This window comes from Ovis canadensis, chromosome 12 (assembly GCF_042477335.2).
Source record: "Ovis canadensis isolate MfBH-ARS-UI-01 breed Bighorn chromosome 12, ARS-UI_OviCan_v2, whole genome shotgun sequence".
NCBI lineage: Eukaryota > Metazoa > Chordata > Mammalia > Artiodactyla > Bovidae > Ovis > Ovis canadensis.
The window spans coordinates 47566254-47593604 of NC_091256.1; the positions used below are offsets into that span (position 1 = coordinate 47566254).

Sequence of the window (27351 nt, forward strand, 5' to 3'; positions counted from 1 at the left end):
CCATGGACTGCAGCCTACCAGGCTCCTCTGTCCATGGGATTTTCCAGGCAAGAGTACTGGAGTGGGGTGACATTGCCTTCTCCAAGTGAATTTTCTATAAATGATCTCCAAGTGATCTTGAGGGGCATTCTTGTTAAAAAGCACAGAACTAGAAGGTAATCAACTGGCTAGAACTAATGCAAAATACAGCTATTACTAAATGGCCCTTAGTGTATGCGACAGTGGTTGACCACTCACGAAAGCAAAGACTTCAGAATATAAGGATATTCAGATCAGTAATGAGAAAGTAGGGCTTCCCAGGTTGCGCTACTGTTAGAAGAACCTGCCTGCCAATGCAGGAGACTCGAGAGACATGGATTCGATCCCTGGGTGGGGAAGATCCCCTAGAAAAGGAAATAGCAACCTAGATCCTGTATTCTTGCCTGGGAAATTCCAGGGAAATCCCATAGACAGAGGAGCCTGGCGGGCTACAGTCCTTGGGGTCACTAAAGAGTCAGACACGACTGAGCGCGCACAGACACACACACACACTAGCCAATGAGAAAGTAACATACACACCACAACACAGTGTTAAATGAAGCGCGTTAAGGTGAAGCCGAGAGCTTGGAAGAAAAAATGATTAAAAATAAAAACATTTTACACGTCTGTTCGAAACAATGTCTCACCTCAAACTGTTAGACTCAGAGTCTTAACCCTAAACTTTCTGTCACATTACGCTCAAGGCTTAGCAGTACAAAAGTGGGATTCATGGTGCTACAAAAACCGGGAAAAACAAGAAAACTGCAGGGACGGCGCCTGGAAAGGGAGAAAAAGAAAACGAGGTGACGAGAGAAGGGACGCGAACTCCTCTCAGGACCCAGACGCCCCAGGACTTGGGACGCGACGTATACACGACCCCGGACCTTCTGGCCTCGCCTAGCACTCACCATAGCCTCAGGATCTTAGCACAAGGAAACAGGTATCTTTTCAACAGGAAGGAACCAACACCAACGCCAGGTTACTCCGGCAACAAAGCCCCGCCTACTACCGGACTCTAGCCGGGCTGCCAGTGGCCCGCCCCTTCGTCTCTATTGGCTAGGAGTAAACCCACCTCCGCCCACTCGGTCAACAGTACTGCCTTGTCACTCCGTCGCCTAGGGTGACGGAACACCGCCTACCTCTTTCCCCGATCGTCACTTCCGTTTGATTGACAGGTGACCGGAAGTTGAAGCTACTACCTGGCTAAGGTCCAAATAATCTACATTTTTAAATAGGAGCTTATCCAGTTTTCACTTACTGAAGTCTTACACCATATGTTCTGTGTTACTTAAGTTTAAATGCATCGCAGAATGAGTTGACATTTTTCTTTTGGAAAATTTTCCGGAAACTAAACCCTGAGTAATCGGAAGTGATTATTTGTGAACCAGAAGCTTGATGTCACCAAGGCCTGGGCGGATCGGCGTCAGAATGCTAGAGGAGTGTCTGTCGTTAAACCAGTGAGATCTGGACGTAAAATCTGTAAAGTGAGGCCCCCTGCAATAGGAAGAGTAAGAATCTGAGCGGTAAGTCCCAGAACGGACTTGTGTAACTAAGAAGGGATTTTGGAAAGGGACGGCGGTACGAGTTGAAGTTTGGGTGTTGAGCGGCTTTGGATTTAGGGAAAGGTTGCCTGTTGTTCCAGAAAGGCTTGTACCGCCTTTAAGGCCATCCATACATTTCTGAAAGCATATACTATGCTATTTTAATTTCATTACAAAGAAATACAAATTAAGTTATGAATTTTTTTTGTCGCTTGTCAAACATCTGAAGAGAAGCTCCTCTATGATGTATTTAATGAACAGTGGGTGGTGGTGGTGGTGTTGGTGTTGTTAGAAGCTCAGTCGTGTCCAACTCTGCGATCCCATGGACTGTAACCCGCCAGGCTTCTCTGTCCATGGAATTCTCCAGGAAAGAATACTGCCATTCCCTTCTCTGGGATTTGGTGAACAAAATAGTGTCAATGATGTCTCGTGAGGACTTAATTAGTTTAACTGCTTTTAAATTCCTGGTGTCCATCAGTGATACAAAAGCCCCTATATTAACTACAGTACTATTTCTGAGCTAAATTTAAGGACACACATCTGATAATTTAGATTCTACTGGTGATAATTTAGAGTATACAGTGAAATTACCCCTAATTTTTTTAAGATATTTGGTAGCCATAACTATATTACCTTGTGAAAAGGGGCTTTAAGGGACACTTCCAAATGCAAGTTTACTAAATGCAGAAGCAAGTAGAATATCATAATATTAAAATTACAGGGACTTGGTGAATGTATTTATATGATACTGTTTTAATTCTTTCATTTTATACATTTTTAGGTTTTTCAGTAGAAGTCTTGGGGTACATTTTCATTGGTGAAAAACAATGACTACTCTTGAAAGCTTAGAAACCAAAGGTAAGTATTCTTCTTTTGGTGATAATTGTTTTTAAAACATGAAATTTATAATGATAAGATGAAGGAATGTTTCAGCCAGCGAACCAAACCCCAAAGAGCCCTTGGGAATCATCTGTGCTTCGTATCTCATGTTTGTTTTTTAATACAGTGTTTACACTTCAGCACTTCAGATATATGATTGAATATTGACGTTGTTCGGTAGTATTTACTAGATGGCTACTGCTGTTAAACAGTAGTGAGAGCAAATTTTTACAGCTATGTTCTCTGTCCACTAGAAGATCAAGATTTAAGTAAATAAGAGCATACCTTTGTAAAGATTTAGGTAGATAGACAAACAACTGGCAGATATAGAATACCTTTTTCTTATTGCATTGGTTAGGGATACCAATGTGATAGAAAGTATCACAAACTGGTGACTTAAACAACAGAAGTTTATTGTCTCACAATTTTGGAGTCTAGTAGTCCAAAATCCAGGCTTCCTTGGTAGCTCAGCTGGTAAAGAAGTACCTGTAGTGCAGGAGACCCCGGTTTGATTCCTGGGCTGGGAAGATCCCCCTGGAGAAAGGATAGGCTACCCATTCCAATATTCTCATGCTTCCCTGGTGGCTCAGACGGTGAAGAAGCTGCCCACAATGCAGAAGACCTGGGTTCAATCCCTGGGTTGGGAAGATCCCCTGGAGTAGGGTATGGCAATCCACTCCAGTATTCTTGCCTGGAGAATCCCCATGGACAGAGGAACCTGGTGGGCTACAGTCCATGGGGTAGCAGAGACTCGGAAACAACTGAGCAACTAAGCACAGCACAGCACAGTCCAAGATCACGGGCTTCTCTAGTGGCTCAGTGGTAGAGAATCTGCCTACCAATGCAGGAGACTTGGGTTTGATCCCTGGGTTGAGAAGATTCCCTTAGAGTAGGAAAAGGCAACCGACACATATTCTTTCTTGGAGAATCCCATGGACAGAGGAGCTTGGTGGGCTACAATCCACAGGGTCACCGAAGAGTTGGACATGATTTAGTGACTAAGCATCAACAACAGCAAAGTCCAAGATCAGTGTGTTGGCAGAGCCATGCTACCTCTGCAGGCAGTGGAGAAGGATCTCTTCCAGGCCTCTCTCCTAGTTTCTGGTGGCTTGCTGGGAATTTCTTGTATTCCGTGTCTTGTAGACACATCACCATGATCTCTGCATTTTTGTTCATGTGGCATTTTCCCTTTGTGTGTGTGTGTCTGTGTCCAAATTTATCCTTTTTTTACAAGGACATCAATCATATTGGATTAGAAATGCACACTACTCCAGTATGATCTCATCTTAAATACATCTGCAAAGACTCTTTTTCCAAATAAGGTCACATTCTGAGGTATGGGACAACATTATGAATATTTGGGGTGGGACAGAATTCAACTCAGAATACTTGTTAACTACATTTGTTACTTTTTAGTCCTGCTTTGCTTGTCCTTTGTAGAGCATTTCATGCTATTGCTCATTCCCACTTTTTGAAATTCTTTCTATGATTTCCATGAGTTCATCTTATTTTCCATCTACTCTGTGGCCCTTCACTGTCCAACACAGTAGCGACATGTGGCTATTTGAATTTAAATTAATATTTTCTTAAAAATTAAAAAAATTGTAGGTTTTCGGGTTTTTTTCAGGTTTTCAGTCACACTGGCCATATTTAAGTGCTCAATAGTCACTTGTGACTGGTGGCTGTTGTATTAGAAAGCGCAGATATAGAACATTTTCATCACTGTAGAAAGTCTTGTTGGACACCACTGCTCTAGCTATAGTTTTTTCTGTTTTTTTTAATTTGGCTGTGTTAGGTCTTCATTGCTTTGCATCAGCTTTCTCTAGTTGCAGCGAGCCGGGGCTACTCTTTGTTGCAGTGCAGGGGCTTCTCATTACCGTGGCCTCTCTTGTTGTAGAGCACAGGTTCTAGGCGCACAGGCTTCGGTCGGTGTGGTGCTCAGGCTCCCTAGTTGCCACCTGTGGATTCTAGGTGTGCTGGCTCTAGGGCGCAGCCTCAGTAGTTGTGATGCATAGGCTTACTTGTTCTGGGATGTGTGGAATCTTCCCAGACCTGGGATCCAACCCATGACCCCTGCTTTGACAGGCAGATTCTTACTTGCCACTGTGCCACCTGGTACGGCCTTTAGTTTCTTTTCAATCCTCCTCTTCTTCTGGTTTACCTTTCACTGCTTTAAGACTTATGACTTCCAAATCTATCTATAGCTTAGATCTCTTTTCTTGTGATTCAGACCTATACAGCCTACTGTCTACTATCTTCACGTAGACATGGATAAGTCTTAGCATGTCCCAAAGTGAGCAGCTCTTGTTTCAGGTATTCTTGGGTGGAGTGAGTTATGGAGAAACTATTTTCTTTTTTGGTTGTTGGGGGCGGGGGGGGGTGGGGGGGGGTGGGACGGGGTATGGTGGGGAGGGCCGGGCTGGGTGGAGTGAGATGAGAAACTATTCTCTAGAAGTCAGTTTTGCAGCAAGCAGGTCTCCAACAGCAAACTCTTTAAAGGGGGTTTAAATGTGTTTAGGAAGTGAAGATCATGCTAAATGTTTAATTCAATTCAATTCAGCTGTGTGCAATAGCATTTCAGAGTCACCAGAGGCTTTTTACAGTATTAGAATAAGCAAATTAGAGACTGAAATGAAAGTAATAAGCTGGGGATTAATGGGGAAAAGAGCAGTTAAATCATAACTAATATGAAAGCAGTGTGATTCTTGGCAAAAAGAAAAGTTACATACAACATTATCATTAGTAATTAAAAGTCATTGCAAGGCCTCTGTGAAATTAAGTTATTATTTGTTACTTGTTTGTAATGAGGATCAGAGTTATAAAGCACTTTCGCATGCATTGTTTCACTTGATCTTAATTTTACAGTGAAGTAGATAATTCAACTATTAGTCCTAATCCTATGTAATATCATGATAACTGTTGTTAGTGAAGAAGAGTTACTTGCCTGTATCGCGTGGCCTGAGAAAGGGTGAACTTATGGTTGACATTTGTTGGTTGCTTGCATTTCCTATAACTGCCTCAGAAGAGAAGCAGGATTGGCTTAAGGAGACAGAACTTCCTCTCAGTGGACATTTGAGCAGTAGCCATCATGAGAGGGATGTGTCCTTGCTGCTAGGGCTGTTTTTGAAAGGGAAACATGCAGTAAATAGGGACAACTAGGAAATTAGAATTCAAATCCAAAGAGCAAAAGTTGGAGAGCAAAATTGAAATTAAAAGTAAAGGAATTAAAGTCAGACAGTTTAGTCTGACTTTCAGATAGGAAGGTCTGAGATGTTCAGATACTTTTAATTCCATAAATAGTCTAACTTTTTTAAGTCTAGGTCTGTAAAATAATATTTATTAGGTGAAAAAGGACTCCATGGGTAGATAAATTTGGGGAATGCTGGATTAAAGGAGAGATTATACTATAGGACCCCTCAGAGCCTTTAATATATTAATGTACATTGTGCAACTCCAAAGAGATATAGTATGCAGCATTGCCCACACTTATTTGACCAGGGAACTCTTTATTTGTGGGGCCTTTGACAAAAGGAATGTTTAGATTCCATGTCAGTGTGGGCCTAACTCTTAAATTCACTGCCTATAGTATATTTTTCTAATTAAATGGTAACCAAACTTTATTAGGTGATATTGGTGACATTTAAAAGAATATTACTTTAAAATCACCAAGTGATGATACCTAATAACTGTTTTATAGCTGAACTGCATATGATCTGAAAAGTTTGTCAGATTATAAATGAGTAATTACTGATTTTGTGTAGTGGGAAAATATTCAGAAATTTTAAATAATTATTGGATGTTGAAATGAAATCTTCTAGGTGATGTGTGAGTGTTAACATTGATGAACTTCAAAACACGTATTCCCCTTTTCTGCACCAAGTACCTTTAAAGTAAGCTGGTGATACAAACATTAGGAGGCAGTCCCTTCCCTAAGGATTTCTCAGCAATTTCATCTACAGGAGAAAAATACTCTTTTGTTTGCATTATTCTGAAAGCACTGTAGGATATAGGGGTTGTGGGGGTCGCGGGGGTGAAGGTGTGTGCAAGTTAAATGGTTTGCCCAAGGCCATATAATAAGTGGCAGTAGAGACTTAAGTTTTTGACTCAGAGTCCAGTGTTCTTTCCCCTGTACGATCCTGCTAACTTTGAGTATCTGTCTTCATAGATTTACAGTTTTATGAAAAAAGGAGAAACATCTTTTTAACAACAAACTATAAAATGATGTTCTTTTGTTGCCAAAAACTTGGCCTCTGTTCACCAGTGCTGAATAGAAACGTGAAGACAGAGCTTTGGGGGAGGAGCAAAGAGTAGCTTTGTTATTGGGTTGGCCAAGAGGTTTATTTGGGTTTTCCTATAAGATGTTACAGAACATCTTATAGGCTCCCAAAAGGAGCCTTTTGGGCAACCCAGTACTTTGCCAGGCAAAGAGGGCCACAGCAGGCTAATGCTGTCTAGACTGTCCCTTTCCTGAGGGATGGCAAGGGGTCTTACAGTTTCAGAGTGGAAAATAGGGTTGTAGATAAGGATCAGGGCTGATATTGTCTTACATTCTTCTTTCCTCATGGAGACATTAATTAAGATCATTAGCACTGGCATCAGGTGGTTCTAGAACTGATTCCAGTGGTCCTCAAGGTTATCGTTGTATGACCTCCTTTCTAGAATGAAGAATGCTCACAAAGGACAGGAGCATTTTCTTGACATCAGGTGCTTTCTAGATATCATGTGTTTGGTACAGCTTTAGCGAGAGGGCAGTCATTCTCGGGGTGCAATTAGGCAAGAAAGAGAGAGGACAAAACATCTGTAGGAGACAGGTTGAATGGGCAGAAAGAATAAGGGCTATAACATAATAATGTGAGTGTCTCAACTAGTTTCTGCTACAGCAAATTTGCCTCAGTATTTTAGAGCAAGGGTTGGCACATTAGGGATCTTAGGCCTTCTGAGAATATTTGCAATCAGTTTGATAATAGGGAACACTAACTTTGAATCCTACTTAAGCCTAGTGTTTATCCCAAATAAAAGGGCTTCCCAGGTGCCTGCCAGTGCAGGAAATGCCAGAGTTGAGGGTTCGATCTCTAGGTTGGGGAGATCCCCTGGAGTAGGGCATGGCACACTCCAGTATTCTTGCCTGGAAAATACCATGGGCAGAGGAGCCTGATGGCTACAGTCCATGGGGCCGCAAACAGTTGGGCATGACTGAGCATGCATCCAAACACATATCCCAAATAAAAAGAACTGTTCTTTTCATTATTAGACCTATATTACAAAAAAACACACTTTTATTGTTATCATAGTTTGAATTTCATCCTTAAAATTTTGTTTTTTCTCTTCATATATAAATGCCTATATAATATCCTTAATTTTGCCTCATGGTCCACAAACCCTAAAATATTTATTATCTGGCCTTCTATGGAAAAAGTTTGCCAACCCCTATTGTAGAATATTTGTTCTTTCCCTGCATGTTACCAATTTGGGAGAAAGGTAGAAAGAATGAGCCATAAACCTTAGATATGTTTTCATTCTTTGATAAGTGATCACAAGTAGAAATTAATATTGATGTTGGTTCCCTTCAAACAATGGAAAGGGGTTGATATTTTACTCAAACATTGCTCATAATTACAGAGCTTGTCCTCCCACCAGACCAAAGGTAATTCCTCTTGAATATTCCCTGGGTTGGGCCTAGTGCGTATGTAATAAAGGCTTCTGTGTGTGTCACAGGAAAAACAGAATTATGAAAGTAAGTTACCAGGTGAGAAAACATAAAGCCTTGGCTCCCCAGCCTGTCTCCTTGCCTGTGCACATTAGCTAGAAGTATAGACGTTACAAAGAGGGAGCTGCCATGTGATACACCGTTCAGCTTTGGTTCTCACAAATGCTTGAGTAAGTGTAACAGTTTAAATAAAGTTAAGTGTAAACTGAGTTTGAGCAAAGTTGATTAAATTACTTGATTGGAGTTTTATAACATATTTTGTTTGAAAAGAGATTTCTGTTAAGTACCCATTAATGTTTCTTTGCCTTTTAAATTTGGCATTAACCATTTTATGGTTTGTTCTTGAATCTTCATTACCTAAAATTCCAACTCAACAATGTTATGACTTGCTTAGAAATCATATTTAACCTTATTTCTTCAGGTTCAGAGGGCCTGAATGGTATAGCTCTAGTGTCTTTTTGTGGTCTTTTAAATTATTACTCTGTAGTTAATTCGTGGTTCTACATTATTTCTTAAATGCCAGAATGTCCGAGTGACAAGATTAACTTTGCACTAGGTACAGTTAGACAAACTTAAAACCAGATTTTGAGAGCATGGGAATAGGCCTTTATTTTTAAAACAGTTCATTTTGGGAATTGTCCTCCATGCTAATATGCATGAATTAACTACAAAACCCTTTCGCTTTCTGAAGTATTCCTTTTTTCATCTCTTTGAAAGCAGAATCAGTCCTAAAGCCCAAGTGTCTTTGTTAACACTTAATACAGAAATGACAAATACTTTCAGTTCAGTTCAGTTCAGTTGCTCAGTCATGTCCAACTCTTTGTGACCCCATGAACTGCAGCACACCAGGCCTCCCTGTCCATCACCAACTCCCGGAGTTCACTCAAATTCATGTCCATCGAGTGAGTGATGCCATCCAGCCATCTCATCCTCTGTCGTCCCCTTCTTCTCCTGCCCCCAATCCCTCCTAGCGTCAGAGTCTTTAACAGTGAGTCAACTTTTTGCATGAGGTGGCCAAAGTACTGGAGTTTCAGCTTTAGCATCATTCCTTCCAAAGAAATCCCAGGACTGATCTCCTTTAGAATGGACTGGTTGGATCTTCTTGCAGTCCAAGGGACCCTCAAGAGTCTTCTTCAACACCACAGTTCAAAAGCATCAATTCTTTAGCACTCAGTTTTCTTCATAGTCCAACTCTCACATCCATACACAACTACTGGAAAAACCATAGCCTTGACTAGACGGACCTTTGTTGGCAAAGTAATGTCTCTGCTTTTGAATATGCTATCTAGTCTGGTCATAACTTTTCTTCCAAGGAGTAAGCATCTTTTAATTTCATGGCTGCAATCACCATCTGCAGTGATTTTGGAGCCCCCAAAAATAAAGTCTGTCACTGTTTCCACTGTTTCCCCATCTATTTCCCATGAAGTGATGGGACCAGATGTCATGATCTTCGTTTTCTGACTGTTGAGCTTTAAGCCAGCTTTTTCACTTTCCTCTTTAAGAGGCTCTTTAGTTCCTCTTCACTTTCTGCCATAAGGGTGGTGTCATCTGCATAGCTGAGGTTATTGATATTTCTCCCAGCAATCTTAATTCCAGCTGTGCTTCCTCCAGCCCAGCGTTTCTCATGATGTACTCTGCATAGGAGTTAAATGAGCAGGGTGACAATATACAGCCTTGATGTATTTCTTTTCCTATTTGGAACTAGTCTGTTGTTCCATGTCCAGTTCTAACTGTTGCCTCCTGTCCTGCATATAGGTCTCTCAAGAGGCAGGTCAGGTGGTCTGGTATTCCCATCTCTTTGAGAATTTTCCACAGTTTATTGTGATCCACACAGTCAAAGGCTTTGGCATAGTCAATAAAACAGAAATAGATGTTTTTCTGGCACTCTCTTGCTTTTTCGATGATCTAGCGGATGTTGGCAGTTTGATCTCTGGTTCCTCTGCCTTTTCTAAAACCAGCTTGAACATCAGGAAGTTCATGGTTCATGTATTGCTGAAGCCTGGCTTGGAGAATTTTGAGCATTACTTTACTAGCATGTGAGATGAGTGACAAATACTTTGTTCTACTATAAAATATTTTATTAAATAGAACACCTTAATTATAGCTCAGATGTCATTCTACCTCTTGTCTAATGAGCATAACTTGGGATTCCCTGTCCATTACATACTTAAGAAAAACTCTACAAAAATATGTTAAATGAAAAAATAGTTCTGGAGTATGGTGATATAACTTTGTAGAACTTTAGTGTAAGAGAATAAAAGGCAGAATTATGTTTTATCATATTAATTAAGCTTTTTGTCCCCTTAAGGATTAACTCTGAAGTTTATCATTATCACCACTATTACGTGTGCTCATCCTTTTCCCCTTGTTACCCTGCATTAATTGTTCCTCAGAGAGTCTTAGGTACAAGGCATTTTACCAAGAGTACGAAGGTAAACACAAGGCACGTAGTCCCGCCCCTCATGGAACTTATATCCCAGTGGAAGGCAAAAACAGTATATTTCTAATTACACTGAACAAAATGTCAGTTAACCGTTTTGATAAATGGTAAAAAGAAAGGCATGGTCTTTGCTGTATAAGCATATAATCTTGGAAGACTAGAGAAAAGCTTCCCTTCAGAAAGTTTGAACTGAGAGTTGAAAGGTGAGTAGGGAGGAGGAAGTTAGGAAGAATATTCCAATAAGAAATGTTTGCAGAGGAAGAGGAAGGCATCTGCTCCTATTGAGACACTAAAAGAAAACAAATAAGGCTGGAACTTAGGATCTGAGGGAGTGAACCGCATAAACTTGAGACCCAGGAGATGAGCAGGGAACTAGATCACCGAGGGCCCATTAGGCTATGGTGAGGATCTTGGTCTTTCTTCTGAGAGTGATGGGAAATCATTCAAGGGTCCAATGCAGATAAGATCTACATTTTTTTTTAAGCTTGCTATAACTGTTACATAAATTCTGTGGGCTTTTGCAACCTAACAGGGCTGTTAAAAGAGGCAATAAGTTTAGGCTGATAAGGTGCAATAGTTTTGGTTTGTGGGAAGACCCAAAAATCTGCCTGCAATGCTGGAGACCCAGGTTCAGTCCCTGGGTCGGGAAGATCCTCTGGAGAAGGAAATGGATACTCACTTCTAGTATCCTTGCCTAGAGAATTTCATGGACAGAGGAGCCTAGTGAGGTACAGTCCATGCAGTCGCAGAGTTGGACATGACCAAGGGACTAATACACTTTCCCAGATCAATTATCGTCTTAGCTCTGGATTCATATTTGGATTGAAATCCTAGTTTGACACTGATGATTTGGACAAGCTATTTAACCTTTCATTGCCTCTGTTTCTGTCTGCAAAATGGATACTATTGTGCAAAGTCATGAGACTTGTAAAACCAAATGATACTGATGCACCTGAAGGACTTAGCAGAACTGACTCCTTGGCACATAGTAAAGTAAATAAAAGCTAATTGTCATTACCATTCCTAGGTTTTGGCCTCCGTTTTCTCAGATGTATTCTGGACTTGTAAAATGGCAGGAATCTCACTTGTTGTTCACAGGAATGTTAGTGAATTTACTAACTCAGGAATTCCATGTCAGTTAGGTGTCATTCTAGCCATCTCTTCGAGGTTTGCAACATTTCCCATCCTCGCAGATCCTCAATTCTTTCTAAACTCTAAACCACTTTTTTTCTTGAATCAATGAGTAAAAGTAGCCCTTTCTTGGGGACAGGTGACTCAATGAAACTTCTTACACTGCTTAATTAGAAATAAGGTAAAATAGAAAAGAAACAATTTGTTCTTTGACTGGAGCAATGGTAGTATAGTAGTGAGCATAGTTGCCTTCCAAATGCTGTCTGAACTAAGGATGACTGGTCAGGTTTGGCTTATATGAGGGGAGATAATTTATTTCAGTTGAGCAGATTAGTAGACATGTGCATCATTGTATTAAGTGTTTCAGAGGAAGGGGGATAGGAGCTATCATTTATCTGCATTTACTTCTGTGCAAGACAGTTTCTACACTTGAAGGGGCAGTGTGTACAGTAGTCAAGGCCCTAATCTTTGGGACAAGGCTACCTAGAATTAAATTCTGCACCGTCTACTTGGAAAAGACCCTATTGCTGGGAAGGATTGAAGGCAAAAGGAAAAGAGGGCAGCAGAGGATGAGATGGTTAGATAGCATCACTGACTCAATGGACATGTGTTTGAGCCAACTCCAGGAGATAGTGAAGGACAGGGAAGCCTGGCATGCTGCAGTCGATGGGGTCACAAAATATCAGATATGACTGAGCAACTGAATAACGACAACAATATTCTCTACTTACTAGCCGGGTGGTGTGACTGTGGGCAAGTTCCTGGACCTCTTTGTGCCTCATTTTCTTATATGTAAAGTATTTAGAATAGTGTTTAGCATGTGCTAAGTCTTTATAAACATTGGTTATTTGTTACTTACCATTCTTTCTTTGAAGACACAGGTAACCCTAGATGTACTGTTAAATCCATTTCATGGAGGCTAAAACTGAAGCTCAGATAATTTGCAGGGTTTTGTACAGGATTATACAGGAAGCAGTGGTGGAAATAGGACTAAGAACCAGATCTGGCTAATCCCAGAGTCTATGGCATTTCTATAATGTCCTGCTCCTTCCATTTGTTTAGGGCATGGTGCCTAGCCACAGAGTGTTTATCAGACTTACTGGGAAAGTGACATTTAGCATATAATAAAACCCATAAATGATAATTATGGATCATGATTAAGATTCACACTGAGTGTTGAGATAGTAAGTAGCATAGGCATTTAGAGTGTAAGCTAAAAGTTGGAAAATTTTAATGCAGAGTAGAGTTTAAGCTGGCTTTTTAAAGGGATAAGTTAGAATCACAGTAAGTGGTGGAAGAAGCCATCTAAGAGAATAAGAAATAGCAGAAACAGAGGCCTGATTAGAGGCCTAGGAGAGAGAGTAGTCCAGTTGGATAGTTTGTGAAGCATTCTTTGCTAAGAGTTCACAAACAGGTGAGTCTGTTCTGAGATAGACACTTTCAAATAGGTATATACATAGCCTACATTTATTTTTATATTTAACTAAGATTATTGAGTGTCCACAGTGTGCCAGGCATTTGATCTTACTACAGTCTTTCTTACCACAACCTTGTAGCATATTTATTACATATTTGTTACTATCTCCACTTTTCAGATTAGGAACTTGAAATTCACAGAGAGTTACATTATTTACCTAGGATTATACTAGGAAGTAGGACTTCCCTGGTGGCTCAGACGGTAAAACATCTGCCTACAATGCGGGAGACCTACAATGTGGGAGACCTACAATGTGGGGTCTAATCCCTGGGTCGGGAAGATCTCCTGGAGAAGAAAATGGCAACCCACTCCAGTATTCTCGCCTGGAAAATCCCATGGACAGAGGAGCCTGGCAGGCTACAGTCCATGGGGTCGCAAAGAGTCGGACATGACTGAGCAACTTCACTTTCACTCTTATACTAGGAAGTGGGCTTCCCCGCTGGCTCAGCAGTAAGGAATCTGCCTGCAATGCAGGAGACACAGGAAACATGGGTTTGATCCCTGGGTCAGGAAGATCCCCTGGAGGAGGACATGGCAACCCACTCCAGTATTCTCGCTTGGAGAATCCCATGGACAGAGGAGTGTGGCAGGCTATAGTCCATGGGGTCGCAAAGAGTTGGACACGACTGAAGCAGCTTAGCACAGCACAGCACAGCATACTAGGAAGTAGAAGTGGGAACCAAATACCTTGATTCCAAATCTCTTGCAGTTTCTACCAAGAGAGGAACCATTTACTTAAGAAAGGTTTGAACCTATAAGACTTCGTTCATCCTTTGTTGACACAGGATTATTTTGAAATTTAATTTTTATTCGAAATTTTTTCTTTTTTTTTTTTTCAATGCCAGGAATTCTCAATGTAGGGTAAAGTATATCTTGGCATTTCCTGGCATTTCTTTTCAGCAAATAGCTTATGTTTTGTTTTCCATCCTACAGTCATCCTAACTCCATCCCCAATCCGAGGAGCGGGAGATGGAATGGAAACTGAGGAGCCACCTAAATCTATTGAAGTTACTCCTGGAATCCAACCTATAACACATCACATCCTTCAAAGTCCACGAAAGAAAGCAGTCCCATCAGAGAGCCCAGGAGTTCTTCAGCTAGGGAAGATTCTTGCTGAAAAAGCCGTGGAAGTCGAAGCTGTAAGAATATTAGTTCCCAAAGCCGCTATAACCCATAATATCCCCTACAAAAATGCAAAGGTTAAGTCTCTGGGACATCATAAAGGAGAACTTCTTGGCCAGCCAGAGGGAGTCACAGAACCCAGAAAGGAACTGTCCGAGGTAAAGAATACATTGGAAAAGCTCAAGAACTCTGAAAGGAGATTGCTACAGGACAAAGAAGGCCTTTCAAATCAGCTCAGAGTACAGTCAGAGGTAAGAACAGCCTTCATAGCTTTAATGACACTGGCTCTTTACACCTGGGCCTTCTAAGCCTGCATGTTAGAATGAACATAGAGAATGTTATAAATATAGAATAAAATATATTTCCTCTTGGAATGTTCATTATAACTTGTCATTACTCCAAAAGGCTTCCTCTTAAATTTCCCATTCTCTTAGTGCCTCTACTAGAATTAGTTTATATTGGGAACTTATATTCTAAACATGGTTGAAGATGATATGTAAGATACTTTGGACAATGTGAGGTACTTTGGACATTGTACAAGACCACCTATAAGTTATTAAGGAGGTTATTACAGTTAAGAACTCACAGGCCAGCGATTAACCAAATCAACTAGTTAGTAATCCTTGCTTTAAGAATCCATAAATTCCAAGTATTTTTTCTATGTATAGATAATTCTTAGAATAAAGAAAATTGTGGAGTAAGCATTGGTATCTTCATTGTAAATTGGCAATGACCTATATTGCTTGATTTACTTTCTGTAAACTTTTGTTGTTGCTGTTCAGTCATTAAGCTGTGTCAGTTCTTTGCAACCCCATGAACTGCAACACGCCAGGCCTCCCTGTTCATCACCATCTCCTAGAGCTTACTCAAACTCATGTCCATTGAGTCGGTGATGCCATCCAACCATCTCTTCCTCTGTCGCCCCCTTCTCCTCCTGCCCTCAATCTTTCCCAGCATCAGGGTGTTTTCCAATGAGTTGGCTCTTCACATCAGGTGAGAAGAGAAACAAAGTGAGGAGCGGTAAGGCAATATTTGCTAAAATGTAAAGTTTAAAGGCTATTAAAAAAAAGTTCATAGTCTTTAATCTTTACATCTTAGTAAATATTGCCTTACCACTGCCCACTTTGTTTCTGTTAGGTTATACATCTTTCTACTAGAGGTTAGCCTTTATAAGTGACACCATGGTTACTCTTACCCAAATATGTTTCTAATGTATTTAATAATATATTTTAAACAACTAATTTGAAATTTAAAAACTAGTACACATTTATTTATAAACATCTTAGAAAATACAGAAAAAACAATGAAAATAGTATCACCTATAAATACCATCCAGCTATCCAGCTATAGATGCATAATTATACATATTGAGTTCATTTTTGCCTTGTAATTTACTTTTTTTAGTTAATATTTTCCTATGTCTCAAGATATTCTATTAAAATATCATTATTAATAGCAACAGTTTTTCAATGACTATACCACATACCAATACCTTTTATTGGACATTTGTTTTAATTTTGTTTCATTTTTGATAACAATGTGAAGAACATGATTATAGACATCTTGAATTGCTTTCTTTGCTTAAATTCTTAAAAATCCTAGGGTACAAAGAAACCAATTTTTATTTTATTTTTCTTTTTTAACAAGGAATGCCAAGCCTTTTTTTTCCTTTTTTTTACAATACTGTATTGGTTTTGCCATACACTGACATGAATCCAATTTTTAAATGTTGAAAAAGATTTATAAAACACTGTCATACTTTTTAGCAAAATTTATTGGTTCAGTTTTTTAAATTTTTGCCTTTTTAAGTGTTGACAAGAGGCAGTTTGTAATATTTATGATAATGATTTGTACTCTTAAGAGGCTCAAATTATAACCGCATGGACTATAGATTAATAGAGATATAGACATGGTATGTATATATTATGAAACTTAACTATTTGATATCACTTTTTGATATGTACTTATAGTAATGGAGGTCCAAATTACATATGAAGCAGTTTCTTTCCTGTTCATTTTGCTACACTGAACTCACTGGCATTATTTTGAACTTGTATTGGTCATGATTTCTTCCAGGTCAATCGTGAGTTAAAAAAGCTGCTCGTGGCTTCTGTTGGGGATGACCTTCAGTATCACTTTGAACGTGTAGCCCGTGAGAAAAATCAGCTTATTTTAGAAAATGAAGCCCTGGGTCGAAACATTGCTCAGCTTTCTGAACAGTTAGAACGGATGTCGATACAGTGTGATGTGTGGCGAAGTAAATTCCTCGCAAGCAGGTATTTTCTATTTTATTTCCTAGTTTTTGCTCTGCCAGATTTGTTGACCCTCCTAATGCCAAAAAAAAAAAAATGGATTGTAGTGTGAAAATTTCTGACTGAGATTGTCAGATTACCTCATACATTATTTAGGAGGTGGACTCTCCCTCCTCTGGATGGTCATACAGTAAATAGTAATTCATTTCCTACTTTTTGCTCTGCCAGATTTGTTGACCCTCCTAATGCCAAAAAAAACTGGATTGTAGTGTGAAAATTTCTGACTGAGACTGTCAAATTAACTCATACATGATTTAAGAGATGGACTTGCCCTACTCTGGATGGTTATACAGTCTCTCTACATGGAAAAGTGCATTCCATGCACTCCCTCATTCCAGAATTCTGAGTTACTCTTCTGTAGTGCAAATCACTCTGACTACAGTGTTTAAGATCAAAACAAAACTAAATTCAGACAGCTAATAAATATTTAAATTTTTAAAAGATTTTTTCCCCACATTCTCTCTAAAAACTCACATACTATGGCCACTCCATAATGTCTTATTTTGTCTCTCAGACTTTGTTCTCATTGCTCATTTAAGTACATCATAAGAGAGTTTCCCAACCTTTTTCTCGCCATGCACAAATAGAAAGTGATAATAATCTGCATGGCATACTGGAAAAGGCTACCTTTCCAGTAGAGGTGAGAGCTTTAGGCCCTTATAACCCCCAGGCCCATGAACACAACTGGTAGTTGGGAAGGTCTCTAATATGTTATGATTTTCTATTCATCCCCTCCTTCCAACTTTGAGTTACTGGAGAACAGAATCTGGGTGTTATCCATCTGTGTATTTTCAGCATTTAGCTCAGTGCTTCACATATAATATGTTATAATAACATTGATTTAAATTTAATCATCTGGAGGTTTCTCACAAACACTAAAGGTTTCCAGTCTGTACCTTAAGAACCACTGATTGTAATGAATATATTTTTAGAAAGTTATTTATTCATGTCTTAGTATCGGTGATACTTTCTAATAATTGATTACTCTTAAAATCCTTAATTTGTTTTCTAATGGTACTAATAAAGGATGTATTTGGAGAAATGAATTTACTGTTTATTGGCTTAGAATGAATAAGTTCATTTTTACTGAACAGCTTAAGAAGCAAATCATGCCTGCATTTTACAGATTACTACAATATGTAACTTATTAAACATTCTGATCAATGTTAATAGTAATACTTTGAGGGCAATAATAGTGAAACCAAACTTTATTGATATTTTAGTTGATTTAATCTTTTAACATCAGAACTGTTTTCATTTTAAGGAATTCAGTGGTTACTCTGGTCTGAGACTTTAATTTTAGTTGTAAGATTTTTCAACTGAATAAAAATACTTTAAAATTTTGCTTCAGTTCTATCACTAGAGAATTGTTAAATACATTTTGCTACATCCAATCAGAAAACATGAAGCTTTTTTTTTTTTTTAACCAAAAAGGAAACGAAATGGCTCTATATATGCTAATATGAAAAAAATCATCAAGGTAAATTATTAGGTGAAAAAGTGAACTACAGAAAAGTTTGTATCAGATAATTCCTTTTTGTAAATAAAATTAATTAATATATTTATTTTTATACATACTTTTATGCTGATATACATATAAGTTACTTTTTCCTAGAAAAATATATTGGTTGCTTTATTGATTACTGATTATAAAAGGAGGGGCCAGGCTGCTGGACAAGAAGACTTTGTTTTCCTTTTATATAAACCTTTCTATATTTAATGTTTTTCTAATGTCAAAAGGTTAATGAGTGGTAGAAAAATAACTCTTGTTTTTCTCTAAAATTTTCTCTATTTGAGAACAATTAATGTTATTTGTCTTCCAAAACTTGATTAATCTAGAGTAAGACTGAAGTACATTCCAAAGTCACTGTACAGGAAAGTTAAAACACTGTTTTCTTTGTCATTTTGTAAACAGATATTTTAATTGTTATGCTTTTTATGCTATGTTATGCATTTTAAATATTATGCTTTTGAACTGTGGTGTTGGAGAAGACTCTTGAGAGTCCCTTGGATTGCAAGGAGATCCAACCAGTCCATCCTAAAGGAGATCAGTCCTGGGTGTTCATTGGAAGAACTGGTGTTGAAGCTGAAATTCCAATACTTTGGCTACCTCATGCGAAGAGTTGACTCATTTGAAAAGACCCTGATGCTGGGAAAGATTGAAGGCAGGAGGAGAAGTGGACGACAGAGGATGAAATGGTTGGATGGCATCACCGACTCAATGGACATGGGTTTGGGTAGAGTCTGGGAGTTGGTGATAGACAGGGAGGCCTGGCGTGCTGCAGTTCATGGGGTCGCAAAGAGTCGAACACGACTGAGCAACTGAACTGACTGAACTGAAGTGAAGGTTTAAAAACTGAGAAGTAATTTGACAGTGGTAAATCTTTTTGTAAGTTTTAAAAAATGACAATCACAGAGGTAGTATATTAACTTTTTAACACTGTCTGAGAATTTATATGTAAGATTTTTATCTTTCCAGGGTTATGGCAGATGAGTTAACCAACTCCAGAGCAGTTCTGCAGCGTCAGAACCGTGATGCACAGAGCGCTATACAAGATCTCCTGAGTGAACGGGAACAGTTTCGTCAGGAAATGATAGCTACGCAGAAGTATGGCCCTTGTTTGCATTCTGAGCCCTTCTATTTTCTCCTGCAATTTTTGTAATTGTTATAGTTCTTTCGTATTTCTACATTTATTAATTCACTCAGCATGTACTTTGAGTAGCATTTTAAAGCAGCTGCCCAAGGAAAGGAGGAAGAATGAAAAAAACAGAAGACATGCTTCTTATATTCTTAATGGGGGAGAGATTAGTTATATCTATACTGGAAGAAATTTTTGCATTTAAAAGTAGTTTTTGGTTACAGTTATAGCAGTTTTGTAGTTTTTGGTAGAAGCCAAAAAGTGAACTGGTCTTTACTTTGGAGGGAGATCTTTTTGAGAACTATTCTACAGTATAAGAGCTTAATTTTATGTCCATATGAACCAGAACTGTCAAAGTTGAGAGTCTTCCTTAAAAACACTTTATGCTTTTATATAATTGATTTCTTACAAATTAAATAAGTAAAATTCAAGAGAAAATTATAGAGGACATTAGAAGAATGAAAACACAAATATATCAAAATATCAGATTTTGTGGGAGGCAACTAAAGCAGTGTTTAGAGGGAATTAATAAAGCTGTAGCTTTAAATGCTTATTGTAGGAAAGGAAAAAAGGTCTCATCAATAAGCTAACCTTCCTTTTTTTCCCTTTTATTTATTTATTTATTTTTATTTTACTTTACAATACTGTATTGGTTTTGCCATACATCAACATGAATCCGCCATGGGTATACACATGTTCCTTTTTAAGAAACACAGCAAATTAAGCAGAAGAAAAGAAAGGATGAGAGCAGAAATAAATGAAATAGAAAACCAAACACTGGTTGTTTGAAAGGATAGATTTACAAAACCTCTAGGCAGTACAATCAGGGGAAAAAGAAAAACAAAAGATACACAGCATGAGAAGGAAAGGGGTACACTAGATAGTCTATAGTCACACGATAATAGGAGACGTTAGGAACAACTCTTTTCATGTAAGTTCAACAGCTTACATGGACAATCTACTTAAAAGACTGAGACTACTAGAATCCTCAAGAACAGATAACCTGAATAACCCTGACCTATTAAAGCAATTTGCTTTGTAGTTAAAAACCTTCTAATAAAGGAAACTGCAGGCCTACGTGGATCAACTGGTAAATACTAACAAACATCTAAGGAAGAAATAAAACCCAATTTATACAAACTTTACTAGAAAATAAAAGAACAGTTTCTAGCTTATTTTATGAGGCCAGCATCATCATGATACCGAAACTATACAGAGGTATTACAAGAAAACTGCAGGCCAATATCTCATCTATAATGAATATAGATGCAAAATTCCTTAATAGAATTTTAGTGATTCAAATCCAACAGTATATAAAAAGCTTTAAATCATTATGGCCATGGAGGTTTTACCCCAAGAATTATAGGTTGGTTTATCATTTAAAAATCAATCAATGAAATACAAAAAAATTATCATATATATACATACATATATGCACACACATAACATATATATATACATACACACATGCATACACATACATATATATACACCTGCTATATAAGCCTCTCAATAAATGCACAAATGAAATAAGTAGCTCTATAATACTGCTGCTGCTGCTGCTGCTAAGTCACTTCAGTTGTGTCTGACTCTGTGTGACCCCATAGACGGCAGCCCACCAGGCTCCCCGTCCCTGGGATTCTCCAGGCAAGAACAGTGGAGTGGGTCGCCATTTCCTTCTCCAATGCATGAAAGTGAAAAGTGAAAGTGAAGCCGCTCAGTTGTGTCCAACTCTTAGCAACCCCATGGACTGCAACCTACCAGGCTCCTACGTCCATGGGATTTTCCAGGCAAGAGTACTACCTGAGTATATTTTACCTGTACTACAATAAGAGAATCAAAAAGGTACTGTTTGTTGATTTCCAGATAACCATAAAATTAGTTTAAGTGCTTTTTGTAGTCTGACTTATTTTACCAGACTTCGTGGTTTATTGAACTCTTCAGAGAAAGAGGAGAAAGAAACTATATGATTTCAGAAACATGTTTCTCAGCATTCTTGATTTTTATATTTTATCCTCTTACTAATGTTCAGTGCTGTGTGTTGCTGCAGGTTGCTGGAGGAGCTCTTGGTCTCTTTGCAGTGGGGAAGGGAGCAAACTTACTACCCTAGCGGGCAACCTCACAGCACGGCAGAACTGGCATTAACAAATCACAAGTTGGCAAAAGCAGTAAATTCTCATCTTCTGGGAAATGTTGGCACTAATGGTCAAAAAAAGGTTCCATCAACAGTTGAATTCTGCAGTACTCCAGCAGAAAAAATGGCTGAAACGGTAAAATATTTCTCTTTCATGATCTGTATAACCTCTAAGACTGTCCTCTTCAGTTCAGTTCAGTTCAGTTGCTCAGTCATGTCCGACTCTTTGCGACCCCATGAATCGCAGCACGCCAGGCCTCCCTGTCCATCACCATCTCCCAGAGTTCACTCAGACTCATGTCCATCGAGTCCGTGATGCCATCCAGCCATCTCATCCTGGGTCGTCCCCTTCTCCTCCTGCCCCCAATCTCTCCCAGCATCAGAGTCTTTTCCAATGACTGTCCTCTTACATATTATAATGAAAAGTGCTTGGCACTGGGAGTTAGGAAATATGGAATCAAAACTTGATCCTCGTGCTAATGAGCTAGGAATCTTGGAGAAAATTATTTCCTCCTCTGAGCTTAATTTTCTCAAACTCTATTATTATACTCTGAGGAGAAAAAAGTGTAATTGTTTTTAAAGATGACCATTCCTATCTTAGTTCAGCTGCTTGCCCTCTTGGTTTTTATACCCATCCAACTTGTACCTCAGATTCAGTAGATGACTTTGGTTCCTCATTCACAGAACAAAAAGAGGGTAGAGGCAGAAATCTCCCTCCAGGTCCCAGCTTGGTCTCTCAAAGCCTAGCTATGTGGCCTCCAACCTTACATATATTTCTGTTACTTGAAAAGTATCTCTTGGCTCTCCAAAGCATAGCATATTCCCCCAGGCTGATCAGGCCTCTCACTAACAGGTACTTCTGTTGACTCTTACCTTTTGACTTAAGAACATGTCCAAGTATCTTCGATTTAAAAGAAAACTGTTCCATCTATCTTAAGTTCTCTACATGTGGTCTTATCACCTTCCCTTCACAACCAAGAATCTGGAACAAGCAGTTCATATTTATTTCTACTTACATACCTCCCCTCCTCAACTCCTGCCATTGCTTATCTCACTTGACTTCCAGCTCCACTGTCCTCAAAAAGGACTCGCATAAAGGCCATGAATATTTAAGTACTTTGTCACATTTTACTTGAACTCCCTCAGTTTCTGAAGCTGTCATACTCTCCTAATTCTTAGCTACTGCTGTGACTGTTCGTTCTCAGTATTTGGTGGGGGGAAGGGGAATCCTCTTCTTGTGCCCAGTCTTGAGCCTTTCCTCACGTAGTTGACTTTCTGTATCTTCTCGGGACTATCGTTAGCTAATCCCCATAGCTTTATGCTTGTGACTTCTTCAGCTGAGACTTTTTTTTCTAGAATAAGACACATACCCAGCTGGACATCTCCATCAGCTCGTCCCATAGACAGCTAAAAATAGAACAACCTCTTGCTTTTGTATTTGTATTTCCATTCTAGGGGCAAAAAAAAAAGTAAAAGAAAAATAACCTGTTTCTTCTGTATTTCCTAGCTTAGTGAACTGTACCTACTACATTGGATGTTTTGAAGATTCCATAAAATAATACATATAAAGCCTATAGCCATTTCTAATATAGGTACAGTAATTTCTCAATAAATAGTAGCTATCATTTTTATTATTATATCCTTCATCCCCTAAACCTGTTGCCTTTATGAGTCCTGTCAGTTTCTTCTAATTTATAACCTCTGCCAAGTTTAGACACCTGATTGCCAGGCTAGACTGTACAGTAGCCTCCTAACCAGTATCCCTCCCTTGCTTTTCTACTTACCTCCAGCCATCCTCTGCTGCCAGAGTGTTCTTTCAAAAATGTCAGTCCCATCATCTTGGTACCCGTGTTCAGAGGACTCCTAGTCTCCCTCATTAGTCAATCTGAATTATTTCATATTGTATAGAAGGCCTTTCATTAATCATTATTCCAGCTCCCCTTCCCTTGGATCACTTCCCAGCTGTGCCCACCCCCTGCACTTCACATCCCAGCTGTGTTAACCACTTTCATTCCACAGACAAGCCACTGTATCTCATGCCTCTGTACATAGTTTCACTCTGCCTAGACAGCCTCCCAACAATCTCTCTTCTTGCCCAACCGCTACACTGCCTTTAAGAATCAGCCTTCCCTGATTCCTTCAGGCAAACCTAGATTTTCCTTCCTCTAGGCTTCCCGTTCATCTTGTACATAAATCTAGTATAGCTCTTTATCATGGTACATTGCAGTTTGATTCTCTGCCTCCCAAACTGTAAGCTCTTCAAAGATGGGCACTATGTTTCCTCAAGTCTGGCACAGTCCTTTATACATAGTAGGTGTTCAGCTATTTACTGAATGAATCAGTCCCTGAAACTAAACATTATCCAAAATTGTTTCTCCTTTTTCTATTCTTTTTGTTGGGAAATTGTGTTGCTGCCCGTAGCATCTGGTATAATTAACTACTTCTGATATCTTGAAACACTCGCTTCCCTTGGCTGATGTAACCTTTCACCCTCCAGACTTTTCTCTTTTCCCTGACCATTCTATTTCACCATACAATGGTGGGTAGCCTCAGGGCTTGGTTTTGGTTTCCATCCTCTTCTTCCAGTCCTTTATCCACCACACTGTCTGACAGAACAAAACTGACAGTCCTCCTTCCTCAGTGTCTCTTAGACCTTTCAGCCACACTGCTTCAAGATCAACCTTTCTTAGCTGAATTATTGCATTAAACTCCCTTTCTCTCTTATTCCCATTGTCTGCTTTGGTTCCCACCCCTTCTCTCATCTACCAGCTGTGTACAGAGTGATCGCTCTGAAAGGCACCCAGCTTAAAATCTTTATCACTTTCAGGCTAAAATCTGGAAACCTTTTATCCTATTGGTATCTCAGTCTCCTTTAACTGTATTCATTTGGCATTTTGTTTCTCTCTAAAGATACGTAATATAATTACAAATATAGAGAACAGGGTTACCTTTCTTATTTCCCCTTCTCAATTTATAAGCAGCTTTAAGATAAGCCCTTTATCTCTGTCCTTTAGCATCTAACCAAGCTCCATAAAAACAGAAGAATATCAAAAACTAAATTGAAGAAGCAATAATCCTGTAGAAAAACAGAGGTATGGAAATGGAATGGTAGCTCTTAAATGATGCCGGGACATTTTTTAATTAGTTGTGGCTCCTTGGGTACCTTGGTAACTTAGAAGGAAAAAATCCTGTTGGACAATATGAGAGCTAGGGAAACAAGACATCTTGAGCCATTTCTGAAAGTTGTTTTGATAAGCCTTACATAGAAGAGAAAGCTCCTTTCCACACTGCTTTTCCCAGTTCCTTTCTAATTCCACTGCCAATCTCCTTTGCACAGTAACTCATATTCATCATATGATGATGGTTGTCATTGTTTAGTTGCTAAGTTATGTCCAACTCTTTTGCGAACCTATGGACTGTAGCCCCCAAGGCTCCTCTGTCCATGACATTTCCCAGGCAAGAATACTGGAATAGGTTGCCATTTCCTTCTTTAGAGGATCTTCCTGACCCAGGGAGCAAACCTACATCTCCTGCATTGTAGGCAGGTTCTTTACTGCTAGGCCACCAGGGAAGCCCCATCAAGATGGTTAGGAGAATATGAAATGAGAAATAGGAGTTATGAGCCAGCCATGTTATCCTTGCCCTTAACCAGAGAATTTTTTTCAAACCGAGATTTCCTCTAGTTGTGGGTCTCAGAAAATGAAATGGAATAGAAAATTCAGAGCAGAAGAATTGAAAGTGTATGATGTCCATGAATCCAAGAAACAAAAACATGATTTTTAGCATAAAATATTGTATGTAAATTAGAAAAAAAAAGAAAAACCATTGATTTGACAAATAAATGATCAAAAACTTTGAAATACATTTCAATAGAAGAATAAAGGTAGAATTCCAGTTTCAAAAGTTCAATGAAGGCCTGAAGGAGAAAGATAATAAGTATATTTTGATTAAGGATAAAAATGAGTATCACTTATGGTAAAATTGATATAACCGTATCAATTTATTTTCTTCTATGTTTTCATATATTTTCATCAATATGCATGAGAACATTTCTTTATTTTTAAAAATAGGTAACCTAGGTAATATAACAACTAGACATCATTGTTAAATTTAGAGCTTTTTGAGAAAAAGCATAAGTTCTTGAGTCAAATGCATCATTCAGATCTTACTTTTATGGTAGTTACATATTAATGAAATAGAACGTATGAGTAGTTACATATTAGTAAGCCAAGGACTTTTGTAGTCCCTGCTGTGTATATGACGTTACCTCTTATTTTCCTTAGGTTCTACGCATTTTGGATCCAGTTACATGTACAGAAAGCTCACCTGATAATCCATTTTCTGAGTCTTCACCAACCACCTTACTTGCTACAAAGAAAAATATTGGACGATTTCATCCCTATACAAGATATGAAAATATAACTTTCAATTGCTGCAATCACTGCCAGGGAGAACTTATTGCCCTTTAACAATCAGTATGGTGGAGGCACACTACAGCCACTTGCTTTTTACCCAAGAGTCATTATTATTTGGGAGCTGGGGATCTTTGGATGCTAGAAGTATTATCACTTTCTATTTTAATAATATATATCCCCAAAGATGTTTCATGTACTGGACTCCAGATTACCCTTTCTTAATAAATACCTCAGGGTAAAGAAAAAAAATGAAACTGTGTCGATATATATAAGTAGACAATACTTTCCAGGCATGTTAGGATGGTTCTTCCTAAAGGACTAGATTCTATACCTTTCTTTCTTTCAGGCCCCAATTTATTATTTATCTTGCTATATATTTTACATAAACAGATTTAATTTCTGAACTCTAAAACAAGGATTGGCAGACTATGGCCTTGGGTCATATGCAGCCATACCCATTCATTTACTGTTGTCTATGGTTATGCTACAACAGCAGACCTGAGTAGATACAACAGGGTTTATATAACTAGCAAAGCCTAAAATATTTATTATCTGACTCTTTACAGGAAAAGTTTTCTGACCCTCACTCTAACACAAATTAGCTGCAAGGGTTGGGGAGGGAATGGGGTAAGGAGTCCTTTCTCTTTTGGAGCAGAGTACAAAAGAGTCTTATGGAAATAACAGGTGGAGGAACTATTTTAAAAATAAATGCTAAATGTTAAAACAAATTTAAATATTTTACAGCCACATTAACAAATGCTTGAGCAAAATCATTGTTCTTATTTTGGTTTTATGCAGGGGATTCTGTATTTTAAATGGATATAACTGATCTACAGAAGAAACAACTGTTGAGCTCAGTTTGGCAATTGCAGCACAATAGGAATATCCAATTTGATACTTATGAAATATAGCAGAGAAAGTATAATCTTTGGAGAACATCGCTCAAGCTCAAAAATGCAGTTCATCAATTGATTTTTATTATGTAACGTGTTATTATTTATTTATGATGGCCCATCATAAAACACCTTTTTAGAGGCCTGTAAAAATGTCCACAAAAATGTTTATAACAAATTACCCTAATTGGTTTCTTTACCTATCAGTAAAGAAATCCTCAAAAGACAACTCTGATCAAGTAACAACATATTTTAATGTCAACTTAATGATTTTTTTTTTGGTCTGATTCATCTGAGTTGTACTTTCAAATGGGTGGCAATAAATTTCTTTACCTGCTTTAGTTTGAATATTGATTTTTTTTCCCTCCAGAATGATGTACTTCAATTCAAGTCTTCATCTAGTTTATACTATTTACAACTTACTCTTCAGTCTTTCTTTTAAGTTTACAGAGCATAAAACTTAGAAGGAAAAATAGAGGAAAACCTTCATGACAGTGGATTTGGCAATGATTTCTTGGCTATGACACCAGAAGTACAGGCAACAAAAGAAAAAAATGGATGAATTAAACCTCATCAAAATTAAAACTTTCTGCATAGCAAAAGAAACACTCAACAAAATGAAAAGGCATCCTGAAAAATGAAG

General features: G+C 38.5%; 3 protein-coding genes across 6 annotated transcripts in view; 1 reads left to right on the forward strand and 2 right to left on the reverse strand.

Annotated features, from left to right (window-relative positions):
- NME7 (NME/NM23 family member 7) overlaps positions 1-1165 on the reverse strand; it is a 240091-nt gene extending 238926 nt beyond the window's left edge. Inside the window, exon 1 of one of the 4 annotated variants that reach the window (XM_069545584.1) lies at positions 927-1165. In XM_069545584.1, coding sequence (XP_069401685.1) covers positions 927-929 — 3 coding nt within the window. In that variant the 5' untranslated portion in view covers positions 930-1165. The remainder of the gene's footprint in view (positions 1-926) is intronic. The other 3 variants (XM_069545585.1, XM_069545583.1, XM_069545586.1) reach the window with 3 other exon arrangements.
- BLZF1 (basic leucine zipper nuclear factor 1) lies at positions 1141-27049 on the forward strand. Its single transcript, XM_069545589.1, has 7 exons — positions 1141-1541; positions 2341-2417; positions 14127-14566; positions 16392-16591; positions 19107-19235; positions 21317-21536; positions 25684-27049. The coding sequence occupies exons 2-7, from the start codon at positions 2387-2389 to the stop codon at positions 25867-25869; spliced, it is 1206 nt and encodes a 401-aa protein (XP_069401690.1). The 5' UTR covers positions 1141-1541; positions 2341-2386; the 3' UTR covers positions 25870-27049.
- Positions 8729-27351, reverse strand: part of CCDC181 (coiled-coil domain containing 181) — a 46795-nt gene continuing 28172 nt past the window's right edge. The window contains exon 7 of the mRNA XM_069545579.1: positions 8729-10148. The gene's annotated coding sequence lies outside the window, so the exon portion shown is untranslated. The remainder of the gene's footprint in view (positions 10149-27351) is intronic.

Coding starts and splice junctions, on each gene's coding strand:
- BLZF1 (XM_069545589.1), top strand. CDS start 2,387: ATGACTACTCTTGAAAGCTTAGAAACCAAAG. Junction 16,592..19,106: donor AGTAAATTCCTCGCAAGCAG/GTATTTTCTATT, acceptor TTATCTTTCCAG/GGTTATGGCAGATGAGTTAA. Junction 21,537..25,683: donor CAGAAAAAATGGCTGAAACG/GTAAAATATTTC, acceptor TATTTTCCTTAG/GTTCTACGCATTTTGGATCC.